At 43.2% G+C, this 20,802-nt stretch overlaps 1 protein-coding gene across 7 annotated transcripts in view; it reads right to left on the bottom strand.

Annotated features, from left to right (window-relative positions):
- Window positions 1–2,202: 2,202 nt before the first annotated feature.
- Top3alpha (topoisomerase 3-alpha) overlaps window positions 2,203–20,802 on the bottom strand; it is a 55,399-nt gene continuing 36,799 nt past the window's right edge. For all 7 annotated transcript variants that reach the window (XM_065449999.1, XM_065449998.1, XM_065449996.1 and 4 more), the window contains exons 16-19: window positions 20,138–20,196; window positions 10,690–10,753; window positions 8,804–8,932; window positions 2,203–2,422 (exon numbers count right to left, since the gene is read on the bottom strand). In XM_065449999.1, coding sequence (XP_065306071.1) covers window positions 2,385–2,422; window positions 8,804–8,932; window positions 10,690–10,753; window positions 20,138–20,196 — 290 coding nt within the window. In that variant the 3' untranslated portion in view covers window positions 2,203–2,384. The remainder of the gene's footprint in view (window positions 2,423–8,803; window positions 8,933–10,689; window positions 10,754–20,137; window positions 20,197–20,802) is intronic.

Genomic DNA, 20,802 nt, shown 5'->3' with positions numbered 1-20,802 from the left:
GCCTTAGCATCCGCGGTTGAACGCACTGCCCGATGTCACTCCATGAGGATAATTGGCTTTGCGTCTCGCCCGTTAGGTTAGCGTAAAAGGCGTTAGGGTGGCGCGGCGTATTCTCACAGTGGTTACGTCGTTCGGACTTTGCGTCTTGGCCACGTTAGGTTAGCAGAAAAAGGCGTTAGGATAGCACGCCGTATTACGCCGTCACGATTATTGTCTTTTCGTGTTAGGTTGACGTTAGGTTAGGTTAGCTTAGCGTAAGATGCGTTAGTGTAGCGCGACGTATTCTCATAGCGGTTGCAGGCGCATCGAGCGTCACCGGCGGCTTTCGGCCACTTGCGTTACCGCAGTTGCCAAGGCCGAAATTTCTGCCTTCTAAATTTTCAATATATGCGGCCCGGCCTCTGCTATGGTCCCTACTGCTCCCACGGAAACATATGTTATATTGAAGGTTACATATATCGCCGTAAGGCGCGAGAAAGCTATCATCCGGCACGACTGACTGCGCGAATGCCACAGGTGCCAGACGGCAGTGATGCCACGGCTGCTGATTTATCAGTAGATCTACTGAACTGTAAAATTTCCTGCTGATTCAGTGATAAAGCGCTTAAATCTGCTGATTTTCTTGCTTTTCTACTGAAACGAAAGCGGAATCTGCAACTCTTTCAGTACAGAGGATGAATGGTTATAGAGGTTATATTAAAGTGATGCCACCTAGCGAGACAAAAAAAAAAAAAAAAAACGTGGTTGGCTTTGAGGTTAACATACATTCTTGCGTTTCCAGACTCTCAAACGTGGCGCTAACTCTGTCTTTGAGCAAAGTGGGGAAAAGGCATAGAGTTTCTATGGGAAATGGTGAGGCGGTGAATTTGTGAAAGTGGGTGCATACCAAACCCCACAACTATGAAACCACCCTTATCATCATCATCATGACCAACCTATTTTTATGTGCACTGCAGCACGGAGGCCTCTCCCAGCGATCTCCAATTACCCCTGTCTGGAAGATACTATACTCTAAAGCTTTCAGGTACCAACTACCATCTGACGCCTTTGAATAGGCCATCGGAGGGCTTCACTGTTTTTAAACTCGTGCTTGACAATGGCTCTCTGGATCCCCGGGTTTTTCAAAAGTATCGCTAAGAATCTCGGGATCAATTTTTGTACTATTTCCTGGAAGCTACAATACTTCAACAGAGTACTAATATAAGCGCTGAATTCGTGGGCTCATAAACTGAGTGCAAAAATTGAAATTGAAAAATCTACTGATTTCTAGATTTTTCGCGAAAAAATCTACTACTATTTTTTAATGTGTCGTGGCAACACTGCCAGACAGTCTGTCAGACACAGCGGTCGCCAAATGGGGCGTCAGTGCACGCTGCTTCACCTATTTCACCGCGACGGCAGCCAGCGTCCGAGCATAAACAACCTCGACCCCACTCCGCAATGCCGGCACACCTCGGGACAAACGCTTACAACACGTGCTAAGAAACTCCTCCATAGTGCCTAGGCAGAGTCAAACATTCAGGAGCAAAAGCCCCCCCCCCCCCCCCCCCCTTCCGTTTTCTCTCTCACGCCCACTCTTACTCGCGTATGCCTACAAACGTCCTGTGCCTCCGGAAGTGCCACGTCCCGCTGTACTTACTTACCATGACGCGTGACTTCGGCTATTCATCCAATGTGGAAAGTGCACGGGGGAAAAAAGGGAGGCAGTGCTCGTCATGTGGACGTGATGTGTCCCTTGGCTCCGGTAGGGGAGAAGGCAGGGAAGAAATGTCGCTTGCCGAGGCTAGTCGAGGCAAAGGGAGGGGAAGTGTGTTTGTCCGCCTGGTTGTATATGGTAACAGGGCATTCAATTTCCTCTATCTCCTCAAATAATAAATAGATCTGAAAAATTATATCGGTAAAACAAGGCCGATATGGCATTTTACAATTTCTACTGTATATCGAAAATTTCCACTGGGGTCTGGTGAGGGGCACCTAACATGCCAATGCAACTCACAGACTAGCATTAGAGATGGCGCAGTGGTGGATTACTTCTGACAACCTGCGATTTTCCATTGTGCACCGAAAGCATGATACACAAGGGCTTTTGCATTCCGCTCTTATCAGAATGCAGCCTTTGAAGGTGGGAATGAAACCCACGACCCCATGCGCAGCAGCACAATGCCATAGCCATTGAACCACCACAATGGGAACAAAAGGGGGTAGAATAAATATATGGAATTTATTCTCAAAGCTATATTAGTAAAAGGGTAAAAATTCTGCAGGAGCTTTCGTAAGCTACGACACTAAAACTGGTGTAAAGATCTATAACAGTTGCTTTAGCAGCTTCTCGATCAAAACGAGATTTGTCAAGTGTGTGCTGCATGCTTCCAACTAAGAACACCTTATGAAGGCCTTTGTGGACAGCGTCGTCGATCATGTCCTGAAAAAAAAAAAAGAAAGACAGCTATGCACACAGTTTGAATAATCAGAGAAAATAAGGGCCCTACTCTAAGTACACCCTTTTTCACACCTTTTTCATTGTGAATGCACATCATCAACATATATAGAAATATGAGCTAATTCAAATCTCGGTAATTCGAACTCGAAGGTGCCCAAAATGTTTTTCAAATTAAACAGAGTTTGAAATCCAGAAAGCTCATTGAATGGGGGCTTACGTATGGAGCTGCATGACACAGTGCACGTGCACTGAAATTAACACAGGCGTGACAAGTTGCGAAACATTGCCGACTGCTTTTTTTGTTGTTGTTACAAACGGGACCGAAAAAAAGAAAAAAAAATGTCCGAATAATGGGCTGTGAAAAAAAAAAAGTATGCCAACCGCACATCAATTTCGTTTTTTTTTTTACAAATGGAGCACCACTAAAAAATTTGTTTACAAATCTTGCTCTACGTTGTGCTTCATTTAAATAATACCTACTTCAAATTTGGTGATGGTAGAGGCCGCGGGTGCGTGTCGTGTTCGCCTCTCACGCAGCCCGATGAGCGTCGTCACAAAGTCCAGATATTGCGTGTGCAACCTTGTCTACGCAACACTGTCAGTTTAGGCTGTGTCGCGCAAATACTGTTTAGAGCTTTCTGCCCGCACGCGAGCTTGGGCCGTTCTGTCCAGTGTGCGCACATAAAAACTTGGTAGGCATTCGCGGTAGTTTCACTTCACGCACGCATGGCCGTCAGTCCAGCTTTAGTGCGTTATCTCACACCTGATTCCAACCAATTTCCGATGCAGTTGTCTACGGGTATGAACATAACAAGCGCAAGCTTCTTTTACCGCTCACTAACCACACAGATGGTGATGATGATTTCTATGACATCGCCTTTAAAATGGGGCGGCGACAAATAGTCGCCTAGTCTGCTTGAGCTAATTAGTACAATTAAACCTCGATATAACGGATTATTTAACTTTTCACAACCTCTTGTCCGCAGAACACCATGTATTTAGAAGGTCACATAATGAGGTGCCTTTGTGTGCGATTTCAATATAACGAAATTTCGCTTCTGCCGCAAAGGAATGCCGAGACAATAGATGGAAACTTCCGCAGATGCAGATGGTCAAATGATTGAATACAAGCGGCTGTTAGCAAACGCACCTCTCAGATCGCACGCCGGCCGCGCAGCGACCGCCGAAGTGGAGCCGCATGTGAGGGGAGAGGTGCGAGCTCGCGGTAATGCGATCAAGTGCGCGCGCGTGTGGGGGGGGGGGGGGGGGCAGGGCAGGGCAGGCGGAGTGGGGGGTATGTTGGCGCGGGTCTCGATTTCTGGCGCGTGTCTCGGCCGTGGCTGCGCATAGATGTAAGCGCAGCTGAGCGCATACGCAGCCGCGCGCCCTGCTTTGTGTGCATAGAGTGGGCGTTGCGAGGTGGGGTGGCAACATGTAAGCTGTCTTTCTGTGCGTTTAGTATTGGAGTTTGCGTAATCTCGAGTTTTGGTGGATCCGTTGGAGCGAGAGGCAGACGGGGCATTCGCTCCACGCTGCCAGCGCTTTTCATGATAGCGTCGTCCCAGTGCGGGCGACGCTATCAGCCGCGGGGGCCGGGGTGCACTCGAAAACGTGGGTGGCTTTGCTTAATTCGTACCGCCGATGTGAAGATATCGCCGACGTGGCCTGAAGCCATATCATCCGTCGCCCACTCCCAGATTCATCAAAATGAATTGTTTTCTAATTTAAATTTGCTTTTTACGATTGCCCGATAATTCGGAAAATTCTGCGGTCCCTTTCCATGGAAGAAAAATCGATCGGTGACTTTACTTATTTGCATAAAATGTCGAGTTTCAATACAACTAAATTTCGATATAACGAAGCAAACTGCCGATTTTACCTACTATATCGTTATATTATCGTTATATTGTTACTTTACCTACTATATAGAGTAATATGGAAGTTTAACTGTATTATACATAAATGCACAGCAGTATATAGCACTTTGCCTATCTCTAACTTTTTCTCTCTTCATTAAAACCTATATCTCTATATTGAACAGTTATCTGCGCCTATAACAACTCCTAGTTCTATATATATATCCACCGATAACATCTCTAGCTTATCTCGAGTGCTGACCAGTCAATGCTTTTATCTGCTTTGAACCCTGGCGCACCTAGAAGGTGGCCAGTCCCTACGGGTCTTGCTCGGTGAATATCTTGGCATTCCATTACGATGTGCCAAGTCATTCCTGGACTTTTGATGCAGCAGACACATATATGCCTCGTACTGTTGCGAATACTTGCTCCATTATGTTTTTGTCCTCCTGCAGCCAGCTCAGGTCACAAATAGCAAGCAGCGCCCTTTGTGTTATCATACAGATTTTCCCTCGTGGTTTATTTCTTGCCGCATATATAAATATTCATGTTCTTTTAACGTGAATAGCTTCCTTTGCCTCTTCTGGCCGTTTTTGTGGTTAGTCTATGGTCCGACTCGGCAAGGAAAATGTTCATTTGGTCATTTGTTTGCTCGGGCTATTTCCTTACATTAACATTCATCATCGATGGTTTCTGCCCAATTTTTTGTTTATCCATCTTTTGCACCCAATTTATCGTCTGTTTCCCTCATTTTCTTTTTGATGACTTCGGTTTATCTATTTACACATTCAATTACCCTTTACTTAATTACCAATTTTCTTGACCACTTTCTCCATTCTGGGTCCACACTTTTGAGGCACAATTATGTGTGCACTTAAGCCACCCATTTTATTTCATCCGCACTTCCCTGAGTTTTTCTTCAACTAATTTTGCTCTGCACTTCTCAGACTTAAAAGAGGCCCAACCCATGGCACCTTGCACAGCCTCATTTGTGGTTTTACTATGGGCTCCCAGAGCAAGCTGGCCCACTGACCTTTGGTTAACTCCCAATCCCCAAAAGATATGCGATGTTAAGCATAGAATGGCATTTGAGACGAGGCTTAACTGGCTACGCCTAACCAGCATTGCCACGTGGCCGCATCAAGAGTTCGAGAGTCGCTGACAAAAATTTCGGTTTGGTTGTTTGTTGTCGAGATGACTAAATACAGTCGAATCTCGTTAATTTGAACACGCTTAATTTGCACTTTCGGTTTATTCGAACGGATGCTGTGGTCCCGTCAAAGTTATGTGTATCCCAATGGGCGAAAACACCCGGTAATTTGAACGTGCAAGCATTTGCGACGGTTCATTCGAACATACTGTGCCCTGACAATGTTCTCAGCAGCGCACCAAATCACGCAGCGGCGCCTCCGACCAGCAGATCCGTTGGCAGCTCTAGCCACACTGTGGCAACGCAGGCCTAGCTACTTCGACGTTCGTTACCAAGCGTCTTGCTGTTCGGTGCTGTGTTTTTCACTGAAACGATTTGCTGCTGTCGGCAATGGCGCCGACTCTGTCTTTGTAATCCTCGCCAATGGCTTCGGAATGCGGAAAGCATGGCGTGTTGCATAATGCCGGTTCTTGAAAGTCAGCTTCGCCCCAATATAGTAGTGTTACGTGTAGTAGTGAAGTAGTAAGTAGTGTAGTAGTAGTGAAGCATACCAAAAGTTAAAAGAGGGACATGGTATGTTTCCTTTAATTATTGGCGGCGAGGACTTACGGAATCGCCATCTGTCGGAAGCGCCTTCCTTGTGTAGTATGAGGGATCACGCGGCGCGCTCCTCATAGGTTTGGCCTACGACGCTTAATAAAAACACCACGCGGCAGCCCTCCTGTACATTTTTTTAAGTACTCTCAAAACGAGGGAAATAATAACCTTGGGCAGACTGAAAGCACAGAATATTTTACAGACGCTATCTCTTTACCGAATCGTACATTGAAAGCCACTGCGCGCGGTTGCTGCGATGGAGTCTCCCGAACCGGCTTCTTGCCTGAAAGGTTGGCTATCGCTTAGCGCAAGCTATGCGAAATATGTTCTTACAGTGGGCGGTCTGTATAACCAAACGGCGCATAACAGAACGAAGTCCAATGCATGCAGCAATCACACGGGCTTGCGGCGACCGACTGCGCATCTGCATGCATGTCCGCGCACAATGTTTAGCTTTTACTGACAGCGCTTTCGCACCGTGCTGTGAGCTTTAGGCAGCAGCATATGAGCATTTAACAGTCCGCAAGCAACCATTGTTGCGTGGATGTTATCAGAGCTGTTAAAACACAATTTCGTTTTAACAAGGGACTTCGACGCCTACGGCGACTGTGATGTGCCATTGCGACGATTCAATTTTTTTTCTTTTAAATTCTTGGACGTTTCAATATTATTTCTAAAGTTGCGTCGCACTGTATGCTGTCAGCAGGCGATTTCGCACTGCTTCTTTTTCGTAATTGAGTGCGTTAATTCATAACACAAACATGACCACATGCCATGCCTTTATTTAATGTGCTTCTTACCACTCCCTTCCATTCCAGTGAACTTGCTAGTGTCTAGGGTCAACAAGTTCATAGACTAAACCGTCGTGACATAAGCCTGGCAGGGAGCGCGGGCGAACGTCTCAGTGCGAGTTTTCTGCTACTCACCGAACATCGCGGTCCCGGCGCCGTAGCAGAAATATCCCTCGCGTCTGTGCTTGCTGCATACCCGAGTTGTAGCCGATGGCTGCTTGCCGGTTCTAAGTTTTGCAAGCCATGCTTCACGGAGGTTCTTGTCTTGCGGCTACGAGTGATTAAGGCTGACACCGGGCTCCATTGTGTACCTCCGGCACTGCGGCACCGAGCAGTAGCCTGCACGCCTCCAAAGGCAGCAATTACCTATTATGGTGATTTCAAATGTTGTCAATTAAGCAAACACCCAAGGCGGGAAAGCCTCGCCACTTAATCAGAACCGCAGCGCAGGTAGGACTTTAAGCTTTCGTTTTCAGCTCGCTTCGGCGCTTCCGAAGCAGACGACGCGGCCGCTGTGTCCACGTGATCCCTCATGCCACGTCACGCCGACGGTGGCGCCAGCTTTTCCAGTGGTGGAGCTCGCCCCCAATACACGTGTGCACCTGCCGTCTTCTATCACAGTACAAGCACCGATACGCCTAAAGTGGACTGGCAAGCCTTTAGAGCTATTTCGGACGTGCTTGTGGTGATTTGAGCCCTGGGGGGTAGTAAAAGGCATTCATTCATTTTTTCGGCCCGCCCGATTTTTCAGACTCCATAGGGGCTGCGAAAAATGTCCGAAAACCGGGATTTTTCGGACATTTTTCGCAGCCCCTATGGAGTCTAAAAAATCAGACATTGATCGTAATTTGCAAATGCGTGTGAATAAATCTTCTGGAGCTTCCCACTCATGTGTTAACTCAGTGCACATGTGCCACTGCAGGTAAGTCCTCCATTAATTAGCTTCCTTTAATTCGAACAAATTTTCAGGCTCCTTTGAGTTCGAATTATGAAATTCAACTGTACTTCACAGCAGATGTATGGCACACCGAAAGTAGCGAAACTAACTCAACAAAAAAAGTGAGGGCATGGGTGATAGCATGAATGGTGCAAATGTTGTCTGCGGCCACTATGCATGTTTTCGACATCATGCAAGCGGATAAGCCCTAAAAAAATCAAGCAAGGCATCACACAGAGTCTGAAACTTTGGTTGCCATTATACGTTGGTTTTTATCAAGTATTGGTGGTGGTGCCGTGCGGAGATGTTCAGGCCCGTAAAATCTGTCAGTGACTTCGTTCTGCGGTTATGATTGAAAATGACCGTTGATACAGGTCTACATGTTTCTTCTTCCACAACTCAACAAAAATCGCTTGAAGCTTGCACACTAGTTTCACACAGCATCGTACGTATGGCAATCCGCACGAGGCCTACACACAGCACCACAATGCATGTACAACTGCACCTTGCTGCTTCGATGACCAAGCTAATAGACAAACCAAGTGCTCACGGCCGACACGTAATCAGTTGCATCACCCTTGCAGCAGCAGCAAATGTCACACTGCTGGGTCCAACCACCACTTGTGTTGGTGCGCTGCTGGCAGGAAGGTGGTTCAGGACGTGGTACATTCGAATTAACTGGCGCAAACACCCAGGAGTTTGTTTTATAGGGTGTTTTTGTACATTGAAATACATGTGATTATGACGGGACCATAGGTCAGTTCGAATTAAGCAAGTTAGAATTACCTGAGATTCTAGTTAATCACATATGAAGATTACTAGCTAATTGTTCCTTAATTAGTTCAAATGCAGAAGCTTTTTGTTTAGCGTCAAGATGGATTATAAGTGTGGCACATGAGCTTGTGTCTACCTTCACAAATGCATGTTATGTTGCAATTAAATACATTTCATAATATAATCATATGAAAAATCATGCACACAGTTTGAATAATTGGAGAAAATGAGCACATTTTTCTACATGCAGAAACACACCTTCTTCATTGCAAATTCCACATCTACGACCACCGCCACCTGTGGCACCTCCCCGTCGATTCTGTGGTTGAGCAGCAGAGTTGTTGCTGTCCCTGTTAGAGCCTGCTCGTGCACTGTTTTGTCTGGGTCCTACAAGCAGACAGGAGTAGGATGAAACACATTTACTAGTACCTACAAAGATACTATGATCGTATGAGTTGCTTATAGCAGCATGCTTTATAATAAAAAAAAAAACACCAGTAAACTGGCAGTTTTTGTGCCCATCTGAAGAGGAGTTATTGTGCCTCAGTGAAAGGGAGAAAAAAAAAGTAGAAGTTGCAGATGTGCAGCTTTTCCTCCTTCCCATTAGGTCGGCAGCAGAATTGAACCTTTTTATGTGGTACACAATGGGCCTAGCATAGCTGACTCTGCCATCCAGCAAGCTGCCCTCCTGGTGACCATTGCAACTTGTTGCGGCATTTTCAGATGCATTAAAGGATGCATTTCAGTAGAGAACACAAAGAACTCTAAAGGGTAGTTATTCTTTGTCTCCATGGAAAAGAGTGTCCTCTTCCAGTGCAGGGCAGATGTACACAAAGCATAAGCACAATTTTTACGCTGCATGCATCCTGCTATGCCCCAAAATTTTGCTATTCAGAATGACTAAGGCCTGAACATGGCATTTGCATTGCTGTCACGCGAGCACTGGCACCAAACCTGTTACTGCACAAAATGCCACTTCTTTCTAAAGTCTGATTGCAAACAAGGTAACGTTTCACACAAGAGAAATATTTACACCTGTCTCGGTTATTGATGTAAAGCATTATGGCTACATGCTACAGTTATGAGTCAAAAACATTTCTAGCACATCGAGATGCACTGCACTGGTGAAAGAAAATTCCACATATTCCTTTAAACGCCCTGTTTCTTTGGCTCATGGTGTAGATCAGACATTCAGACAACATGCTTAGGGCAAATAATACAGGTGTTCAACCTTACAAGGCTATATACAGGGTTACTGCAAATAATCTTCCCAATTTCCTTGTTGCATTGTGTACACAAAGTAACAATTTCAATGCTTTCCTCAAAGTTTTCGAAATTTCACAAAAGTTTCGTGGCATCAATGCCAGGCAGGTATGGTACGGTATGGTATGGTAAAACTTATATAGCCAGGTAGGTGGTTTCCAAAAATGAACAATTTGTTTAAATGAGATTTGTTGAATAGGAGAAGGCTTATGCTGCCTTGGAATTTCACACTGCACAGTTGTGGTACAACCTTGTCATTGTGTAAGAAAATTTTGTACAAAACTTCAACACAATATTGTCAGTGGCAAAACAATGACTGTCTCCTACTACTGATACAGAGGAACCTGGACTTTGTAAATAAGCCCTACTACTGATACAGAGGCCACTGGCCACTCACTCAATAGCAGGGAATAGGACAAACAGCAAATGTGTAGGAAAACTGTCTTATGTGAAAAAAAGAAAGGTGTCGCATTAACCCTTGAAAGTTTATTTGCGAGCGAGTTACTGTTCTTATTTATGGACATGTTGATATCAATCTGCCCACGCAAAAATTAAAATTTAATCATGCCGTGTAACGTTCAAAAACAACTCACAGACTGTGAGAGACATTGTATTAGGTGGCTCTGAATTAATATGGACCCCTTGGGCTTCTTTAGGTATGCATCTAAAGCACAGTACCACAAGCATTTTTGCATGACACCTTTATTAGAATGCGGCCGTTGTGAACAGGAATTAAAGACCGCAACCTTGTGTTCAGTAGCAGAACACCATAGCCACTTCGCCATCACGGTGGTGACCATTCCATGCGTAAAATACGAGGCTTAAACCATGGAACCTATTTTCACTAGCCCCGTGTATAATAAAATAATGAAGTGACCAACCTGGAGAAGAACTCCGCTGTCCAGTGCCCAGGTACCTTTTGAGAGCTTCCCCCAATTTTTTTATCTGTAGGCAACAATAAAAATAATTTAATCAATTTAACCAATAATAACAACTATGGCAAAGGGTTTGATATCAAAGCCAACTGCTGTGTAATACACAGACTACACAATAATTTATTTGCTTACTTATTTAGTGTCCTTAGACCTGTAATTAGAACACAGGTCCAAGGACACTACTGCCATATTTTCTTGAATCTATATATGCCTCCCTCTATCCCCCATTTTTTTTACCTTAATCAAAGTGATCAAAAATGCTTAGGTTCAAGTTTAGAATGCCCAGGCAAGAAATTACTTTTTACAGAGAAACTCAAAAGTAAATGGTCAAAAGTCATTTTCAACTTATGCAAAAATTATGGATGGCTGGAAAAATCAAGTCATGTGATCATATTTGTTTCATCAACGTGATGTTGCCTGATGGCGACACGGCACTGCTTTTCTCATAATTGCCTACAGTTCTGCTCAGGCTGTTAATGACATAAAACTTTCTAAAGAAACTCTACAATATCAGCTCGAATACTGATGACAGCTGATCTTTGAACACAAGAATGCTAACGCCTGTACTGTGAACATTTTTTGCTTAGGCGAGAAACGGGTGAGGACTACGTTATTCAAGCAATAGGTGAGGTGCTTAAATTTGGGAAATATGGTGTATATAATATGCTGCTGTGCATTTCAGATGAATCCTATACCATCTAAAAAATACTTATCAGTGAAAATACTGAAGATTTGGATTCCTCTGAAAAATGATCCGGCAACTAGTTATGTAACCAGCATCCCACTAGCTTTTCTTGCCTGTAGCTATTTGGCAACTTTGATCACACAAAGACTTTCTATGAATAGACTCCAAAGGAAGTAAGCTTATAAAAGAATAACTGAAGTGGTGCCTTTGCACTATTCCGTAGCTGTACACACTGCTATTTATATTAACCATGAACAATAACAAGGTCTTTGTGACATGTCCACTTTCATGCAGTCCACTGGCCTATGTCTCGGTACTGGGTCACCAGGAGTGTTTGTTTTTCAATTATGCAATTGGGTCAAACTGAAACAATCGAAAGTATCCTAATTACCATCATAGCACGCAAGACTGACACTACCATGGTGACAGGGTTTGATATTAAAGCCAACTGCTGCGAAATATACAGACTGCACAATAATTTATTTGCTTTACTTATTTAGTGCATGCTTCAGACCACATAACTATTGCCAGATGGGCGGGTATACTTGAACACACATCACAGAAAGCAAACGTCCAAAATATATACAGTAGACTTCTGTTAATTCAACTATAGTTAATTCGAGTTTTTGGTTAATTTGTTTCTGGCCAAAGGTCCCGGCAGGTGCCCATGCACTTCTATGGGTGCAAACTTTCCTTATCTCCACCCTGAAATAGGCCTTCACCAGATAATTTGAATTTGACCACTCAGCACGCACATGCCTGACCCATATCGTGTATCCAGAAGTGACCCCTTTAGTGACAGCGTCTGTATCGGCGAAGCTTAGGGGACAGTGAATACATTGAACGCTCGTCATACCTCGTCGAAAACGCCTATTTTCGGCCTGCCTCAGGATGATTTTCATGCATTAACCGTAGCTCACAATGTCTGATTATGATATTTACCCGATTCCAGCATGTGCCTCTATTTTTTAAATCAGATTGGGACGAAAATTGTCTCCGCAGTGCAATCGGACACGATACCAAAACCTGCTTCGCATTGGTCAAATGCTTTACCGCTCAACAAATATGTATCGCGGAGAAGCTGACGTTAAAAAAAATATTGTGGCAAAGCTGACTTTAGGAAACTGGCCACTATTGTGCAACAATTTTCCTTGCTAAAATCGGGAGCGCATTAGATTTCTACATTGTTTAGGAGCTTTAACTTTATTTCTACGTTACTTTACCACTTTGTACACATAGAAAGTATGCGCGCATTTGATTATGGGGCTTGTTAGAATCGGGCAAAGAATGCCAAATGGTGTGGTGAATCAATGGTGTGTTTTGGCATTTGTTCTGCATCTTGCTTAATTTGACCTGACGAATAATTCGATCAATTTCGTCGGTCTCGTCAGGGTCGAATTAACGGAAGTCGACTGTATAGAGATTCAGAAAACTGTCAATGAGTGTACGGTAGATAGGGCTCAGTTAGATAATTCCATTTGAAAATTGTGTAAGGGGAGAAAGCTAATTTGTAGGTGTGTCATAGCATAATAAGGTGTCAGGTGTTTTTGAATCGAAGTGATGATGACGTGTGGCCCTGTGGACAGCAAGGACCTAATGCAAAGGACCTAATGCTAATTTATGGTTAACTTGTAGTTGCAGAAAATCTATGCAGTACTTTTGTGTTCATAGTTTAAGGGGTGGAATGTTATTAGACATCATAAGTTCTGGCAGGGAGTTTGTATGTTTAAACTTGGAATAAATGAACTGAACAGCCTTTCTCTGGGTTTTCTCGAGCTTGCCGATGTCAAGTTTAGTGTGTGGATCTCATGCAATACAAGCATATTCTAGTTTCCACATGATAAAAGTAAGGTAATTGAGTAGCTGGTGGTTCAGAGGTCAATGTCTAAGTTTGCACTGTAAAAAACATTGTTTGCAGAAAGCAGAAGAGCACATGCTGCCAATGTGCAGGCTTGAATAAAATTTATTAGTGAATGTCACGCCAGAATACAGTCAAACCTTGTTCTAACAAAATAGGTTATATAAACTAATGAATATAACAAGGTAGTCGTAATTCCCCTTGAAATTCCCACAGATATCGATGCATTTATAATCTCATTTTAACAAAGGAAATATTTTCTGTAAGTGAATATAATGAACCATTTTTAGTTCTGAATGAAGGTATATTGATAATTTTGTGCTTTAAGTCAAAATCTGGCGGCACGTGAAACTACTTGTAACTTGCCTGAATTAGCAATACAAAACTCCCACAAGCTGTCGGCTACCTGGCACAGCCAGATTAGCCATGCTGCTAAGTTGGCAGTTAAGCACGCACTATATTACTGCCATCCCTGCACTACATTCTGCCAACACTGCCAGCTCCCACACTCATTTGCTGGTGCACATAGCACTCAACACTTTGGTCGATGGAGCATGTGGATTGCAGTATGAAGGAAAAATAATTTCGTACATGCTTTACTGTCTAAACAATACTGCAATAACCCGCTGCACATGCATAGCCAAGCGATCCTATTTTATAACGATAAATTTATTTTTCATTCTTCTTGCCCTTCATCACTGCGTCAGACAAAGCCGGGCCACCATTATCGCTGCGATCTGTTGCTTGGAGTGACAAATAATAAGATTCTTACAAATTACAACCACTGCTCATGTTATCAGCAATTGCTCGGCTTATCAGAGTTTCTTGAATGTGCCAGTGGAGCACTACAAGCCTCAAATTCAGTGCAATGCTTGCCACTGAATGCCAACAACAAAAAAAGCTTATTTTGTTGTTTATAATTGCTTGCTTGCATATGGTAACGAGCGTTGTATGAAATCAGGCTTGCAGGAGCGCGCTGGCATGCTCATAAAATGCTGCAAGACTTGTTACTATGCTACTTGGGTGTGCACGGTGATGGCGAAGATGGGTTAGCGTTGAGAGCTGCATTAGAGAAAGCACTCATGAGGTTGATAAAGATACAGGAGAAAACAATATTTCACAGTTCTTTGGCAATGTGCAGCGGAGCTTTGAATCAGCGTACCCAGTATTTATTAACAGCAACTATCTATTCCTTACTGGTGGCCAACATCAGGCATGAGGGCAGGAAATTAATCTAATGAAGTAATGAATATAACGAAGTAAGCGTAGTTCCCCGTTCAACTTTGTCAGAGCTAAGTTTTACTGTGCATGTGTCTATTGTCTGTGCATGTGTCTATCACTTGCAAGTGCAAGTGCAATCACTTGCTTTAGTGCAAAGACCACACTTTGTACATGCACTCCAGTGAGCCCTTTTGTGTGTGTTATGCGAAGACAAACAGCTTTTTCTGTGTTGGCAGCAGTGCCCCATTCCTTGCATCACTCTAATACGAGGGCAAATCAGGAAGTCTTTGCCCCTATTTTTTTTTAAATCCAAATTATGGCTGTAAATGCGAAGTCAACATATCCATTCCCAGCAGTGGACCTTTCTTGGACCGGCCCGGCATTATCTACTGGTAGCTCCGCGGCACGGCACTGCTGTCAGCTGTTGAAGATGGCGGTTGTGCTTCACACGTCTATGGCGTACGTGCAACGAAGTGTGATTCGTTTCCTATGGAGCATGGGACGAATGCCCATTGAAATCCATAGGGAAATGCAGCCCACGTATGGGGAAAGGTGTCTTGCTTTGAGAAGTGTGAGGTGGTGGTGTTGTGAGTTTGCAAAAGGCCATGAAAGTTTGCATGACAAGGAACATTTGGGGAGGTTGCAGGCTTCGCAGTTCTATCACAGGGGCATCTCAAATTTAGTGGTGCAATGGGACAAATGTCTGAACCAGAAAAATAGTGTAAGGTACGTAGAATAGTACGTATATTTGTAATTACCAGTATGTACCTTATTTTAGTTAATAAGAAATAGGGGCAAGGACTTTCTGATTTGCCCTAGTATATTATGAAAGCTTAAAATAAGTTCACTCTGATCCTGCACTCAAGTAATTTCTCAAAGTACGACACAATCACTTGCAAACAACCTCACTTGCACTGCAAGTATAACAGTGATGATATCATTTATGAATAAAAGAAGAAGCAGTGCCCCTGGATAACGTATGGGGTATGAACCAAAGGACGGCTCAAACGGATCTCATTGACCGACTAAAGTGTACATGGTTAGCAAAATAATTTATAATTCAAGAAATTACTACATCTGAAAGATTTATATTCACAACCTTAGAAATAGTTTTTCACAAAATACTATAAAGCACATCGCTGAAGCCCAAGAAAGAGTGCATCAATTCGACCGTTACTGTGCAAGGTTTTCATGCAATAGTGGAGTGGCCTTTTCAAAAGCCACGTTGACAACTTGTGAGACTTGTGACAACTTTTTTGAGGGGGGGGGGGGGGTATGACCAGTTTTATTAACTCTGCATTTATAGTCATATTGATTGGAGTATCTGCAGAATATTTCACTTATGTATATTCTTTGTTCGCTTATGTTCACCTATTAAAACACTGTTCATGTACTGCCTTAGTCATGTACTGTACTATTCGCCGAAAAACTGCTGTTGACTTGTTTTATTTTTGTGCTATATGTATTATTGTAATACCATGTATTGTACTAATTGTTGAAGTGCTGCTTTGACCCACCCTGTAACGGCCGACAGGCCAACAGTATGAGTAAATAAAAAAAAATATAGATGTTTGTTCTAAGGAAGGTGTAAGCAAGGAAGGTCGACACAGTATGACCAGAAATTTGGCGAAAATTTCCACACAGTGCCTAAGAAACATGTTCAGGACATAGTCCAGGCAGATGATGCATTTGCTTTTTACATTTAAACGCATAGAGATAACACCATGAAAGTGAGCTCACGCAACTGAAATGTTACTATTGAAAGTGCCACTATCGAAAGTGCGAGAGAATACAGTATAAAATAGTTGCCTAAGTGTTCTGCGATGCCACTTGTCATTAACAATGTTTCTAGCCATCCTCATCCACGATTACTTTCAAACATTAAGGACTTGTCCATGACTGCTAGAGCTGATGACTACTAAGCCACAGGTGGTGCTTGACATACACAATCAGCAGCACTACTAGGGAGTGTGCATGCATGGTTCAACATGCGCAGACTTACGGCAGAAGATCAGTGAGGTGGAGGCTAGTACAGCTGATTGCCAAGTGTACAAACAGAAAGGTGGTAGAGTGGAATTACCAAGGCAAAGCTTCTCGCAGTGAAAATATGTTTGGGGCTAGCCAGTCTGAGATGGAAGTCAGCTTAAAGAATGGCTCTAGCCAGCCCATTCTATCGCATGGGAGAACTAAGAAGATTCTAATTTTTTTTAGCTCATAAAGTCAATGGCAATAAATAACTGAAGAACTCTTAATTTCTGCATACTATAAAAATCTCTAAAACTAAATTTTTAAGCCTAAATTAATATGATCAAAGTATTTTCCTCCAGAACTAACTTTAAAAGCAAGGTATCCATTATATATATATATATATATATTCCACAAGGTTAAAATTTTAATTGTTCATTTACAGCACAGAAGTAAAAGCTGCTTCTAGTATGGGACAAAAACTTTCTCTTGCATGCTAAGCAGTTGTATACATGCAAACAGCTTGCTAGCCAGTTGCCTGCTTTTCACTTTGGCCAGGTTCAACATGGTGCCAGCAGTCTCAGAGGATGTTCTACATTTGCTGCCATGGTCAAGAGTGTTCCTGGCAAGACCAAATGAAGATTAGGTTAGCCGGAGGAATGCTGCCCCTCTAATGTTCTTCAGCTGAAAGGTGAGCGCACATGCCAACCAGCATTCTAATCTGACATGTTACTGCCATTGTTGCACAGGAGTCATAGCTCGCGCAGACAGTCACAATTCTTCCAAGTTTTGCTGAGGGAGCAAGGAATAAAGGCTGCACACAACCTCCGATTGCTGGACAATTACTCTAACATCTGCAACATCTCCTTTAAAGGTCTTTCAGTCCAGGAGCTCACGCCTGCCAGTGGACTTTTGACTTGAGATGAGCAGAGTGCACAGCTATATCATGTACTTCAACCATGAGAGACTGAAATGCATAAATTCTTGACATGTTTTTAAGGACTTGAAAGTAGACCCCAGAAAACCTTTATCGATACGGTACTGGCCAACATGGTCACTACTCCAAGTATCATACATAAATGACAGACTTTTGAAAACCAAGGAAGGGGCATTACATTACTGCCCCCAGTAAATGCACATTCTGGGAATCCTTATGCGTCGCAAATACGCAGCACCTCATATTGCAGTGCTCGACATCTGAAAATCAACAAAATATCTTCAGCCACACTGATGTTGAGACATTAAAACAGGACATTCTGGCTAACCCAGAGCACCTTGTCAAGCTAGCTTACTTTGGTGCAGCCAGTGTCCTGGTGCGTGCCGTCTAGTGGGTGCCTGTTTACCCCACCTTGCATGTACCCTCCCTAATCAGTGACCTCTCGTCCTCCCTCTGTCAATAAAGACCTTTATTAAAGTCTACTTTAGTAAATCCAACCCTGACAGCACCGACGAAATTGATCGAATCATCAGGCAGGTCAAATAAAACAAGATGCAGAAAAAACAGCAAAACACACCGGTGATTCATTTGGCATTGTTTGCTCGATTCTAACACGCCCCGGAATCAAACGCGCGCACACTTTATATGTGTCCAAAGGAGAAAACAAACGTAGAAATTACATAAGCTCCTAAACAAAATGGAAATCTAACGCGCACCTGATTTTTCACTAAGAAAACTATCTGCTACACAATAGTAGCCGGTTTCCTAAAGTCAGCTTCGCCGCATGGTTTTCGAAGTCGGCTTCGCCGCAGTACATTGTGTTATGCGGAAAAGTAAATTGTGGTTTCGTATCTGATTGTACTGAGCAGGCAATTTTCGGCCCAATTTCCTTGAAGCAAAACAAAAGAGAGAGAGAGAAAGAGAGAGAGAGAGACCCTGTGTTAGAATCGGGTAAACACTATAATTGGACATCAGAGCTAGGGTTATTGCTTGAAAATCTCTCTAGGGCTGGCCGAAAATAGCCGTTTTCGACAGGTGGTGATGTGCGTTCAACGCATTCACTGTACCCAAAGCTCTGCTGAGACAGACACTACCACTAAAGGGGTCGCTATTTGGGTCACCATATGGGTCAGGTGTGCGTGATAACTGGCCAAGTTTAAATTATCCGGCGAAGACGAATTTTAGGTTTGAAATAACAAAAGTTTTGGCTCATAGAAATGCATCAGCGCTGGCCGGAACCTTCAGTCCAGACCAAATTAACCGAAAAACCGAGTTAACCAAGGCTGAATTAACGAAAGTATACTATACTATTATTTGAGGACATCCTGGCTTTCCCATTGTGATCCTTCAACCAGCACCAGTGCATGCAGTCTGTGGCTTCTCCGAACTCTGGTTAGCTATTGATTTAGTGCCAATAAATGCTCCTTGTTAGCTACAAGGTGTGTTCATGAAAGGGAAAAACTGTCATCCACCTGACTGTAGCACAAAGCTACAAAGGAAACCCACACAGGTTTCTCAGAAAGAAAACTTCACAGTTGAAGAAAAATTTGTCCTGGTCCGGATGACCATTTCTCACTTTCATTAATTTTCTTCCACCTTGCAGGCTTCCAAAGAACTGATTTGCCAATGTGTCGTGTAGTGCATTCCCTTGCCAGAGTGCCAACCAGTGCAATGCCACAGGAACTTGCGTTTGCATAGAGTTGGTGCATTTAGTCTGAGCCAGGCACAAGTGGGGCATACACACAAAGGGAGCATCTAAACAGTATTCGAACAACAGTTATAGCAGAGCTACAACTTGTAGTACATAACATAGACCCCATGTTTAAGAAAGTATGAGTCATACCCTTTCATTTAAATGCAAGATGCAAGAATATTTATCGGGAGTGCAAAATCAGGAGTTCGATGTAATACTGGTTCATTGTGTACAGCTCTCCAATGTTTTAATAATCTCATGTGAGTGTCGACCAGCACGTCAGTTAGCACTGTGTCATGGAATGCACCTACGAAAGTAGGGAGGGCAGGCGCTTGCCCACAGAGCATTGTCTTCGAGGCTATTCCATTCAACCTGGCATAGCCCTGCTGTTTATCAGCTCACCTATTGTTTGTACCAGCTTATTGTAACCATTGCGTGTGCAGGAATATGTGTGTGCATTTCTGCTTCTGTTGGAAGCAGATAAGCAGCAGAGCCTATAGGAAGCTGAACAGAACAACCTAGCACACAATGCCTGGACAATAGTATGCTCAGTGTGCATGTGCCTGCCATAGCTATTTTCGTAGCTGCACTCTGCAACATGGCACTGATGGTCATGTTGGTTGATGCTCTCGTGAGGTTATTACCATTTTGGGGAGCTGTATTTTCTTTACCAAACAGTGAACTAGACAGTTCAGGCAAAGAGCAGGCACTAAATGGCATGCAGTGCAAGCTACCTCAGTGTGGTTCCATTTTGTGCCCCTGCTGCAGCGCAACACTTGTGAAGGTTACATGTAGCGCTATCGCTTACGAGAGCTCTGGTGTGGAACACAAAACATAAGGAAAGAAGGAAGAGAAGAAGAAAGAAAATGCCATTTGTATAACAGAGTACACAGCTTCGTCAGGCTGCCTGCTTGCATAATTAATACATCGAAAGCTGCAGCTGCAAAAATTTAAAGGGGGTTCAGCTAAGTAGGTAAAAAATTTATAAAACACCTGTCTGCAGTAATCAAGAGGCTGTAAGAAAACATACATTACCTGTCGTTCTGAGTCGTAAAAGACATCCCTGTAGAGATTCACCTGATGCCTTAGTACATCTGAAATAAGAGATATATATTTTAAAGGGAGCTCTATGGAATCTGTAACACTTCAACATATCTAGGTGCACTGCACAATTTAAAGGGAAACAGAGTATAACAATATAATTACTGTATCGGAACTGAACAGGCAAAAACTGCCATATTTTATGCACATGCAATTGCCAAACACCAGAGGTGCTGATATTATCGTTCATATCCCCTACAACCGAAAACGAAACACTTTCTATATTTACAAACCTTAGAAGCAGCAGGGCTTTAGGTATAGACAGCTTTGAAACGAAGCCTTAAAAGTATATAGTTGACTTATTAGCTCTAGTCTTGACACATTATTCAACCCGTGCTTCTGTAGCAGTGTCTTACGGAACCAGATGGAAATTGCAATGGTTATCATGATACACAAATGAGCCGACCCCTATGAACTGTCAAACTATATGCCAACCTCTACTCTGCCAGTACTTTCTAAAGATCTAGAAGGAATTATTTGCCTGTGAATAACTAATTTCTTAAACAAGCACTTTGTTTTATCGTTATATCAGTTTGATTTCAGACCAAACCACCGACTGAGTTACCACTGCTCAAGCAAAAGGATATAATCATAAATGT

Source organism: Dermacentor albipictus, chromosome 1 (assembly GCF_038994185.2).
Source record: "Dermacentor albipictus isolate Rhodes 1998 colony chromosome 1, USDA_Dalb.pri_finalv2, whole genome shotgun sequence".
Taxonomy (NCBI): Eukaryota; Metazoa; Arthropoda; class Arachnida; order Ixodida; family Ixodidae; genus Dermacentor; species Dermacentor albipictus.
Note: the sequence above shows the minus strand (reverse complement) of the source record. Positions and strands in the feature narration are given on the sequence as shown.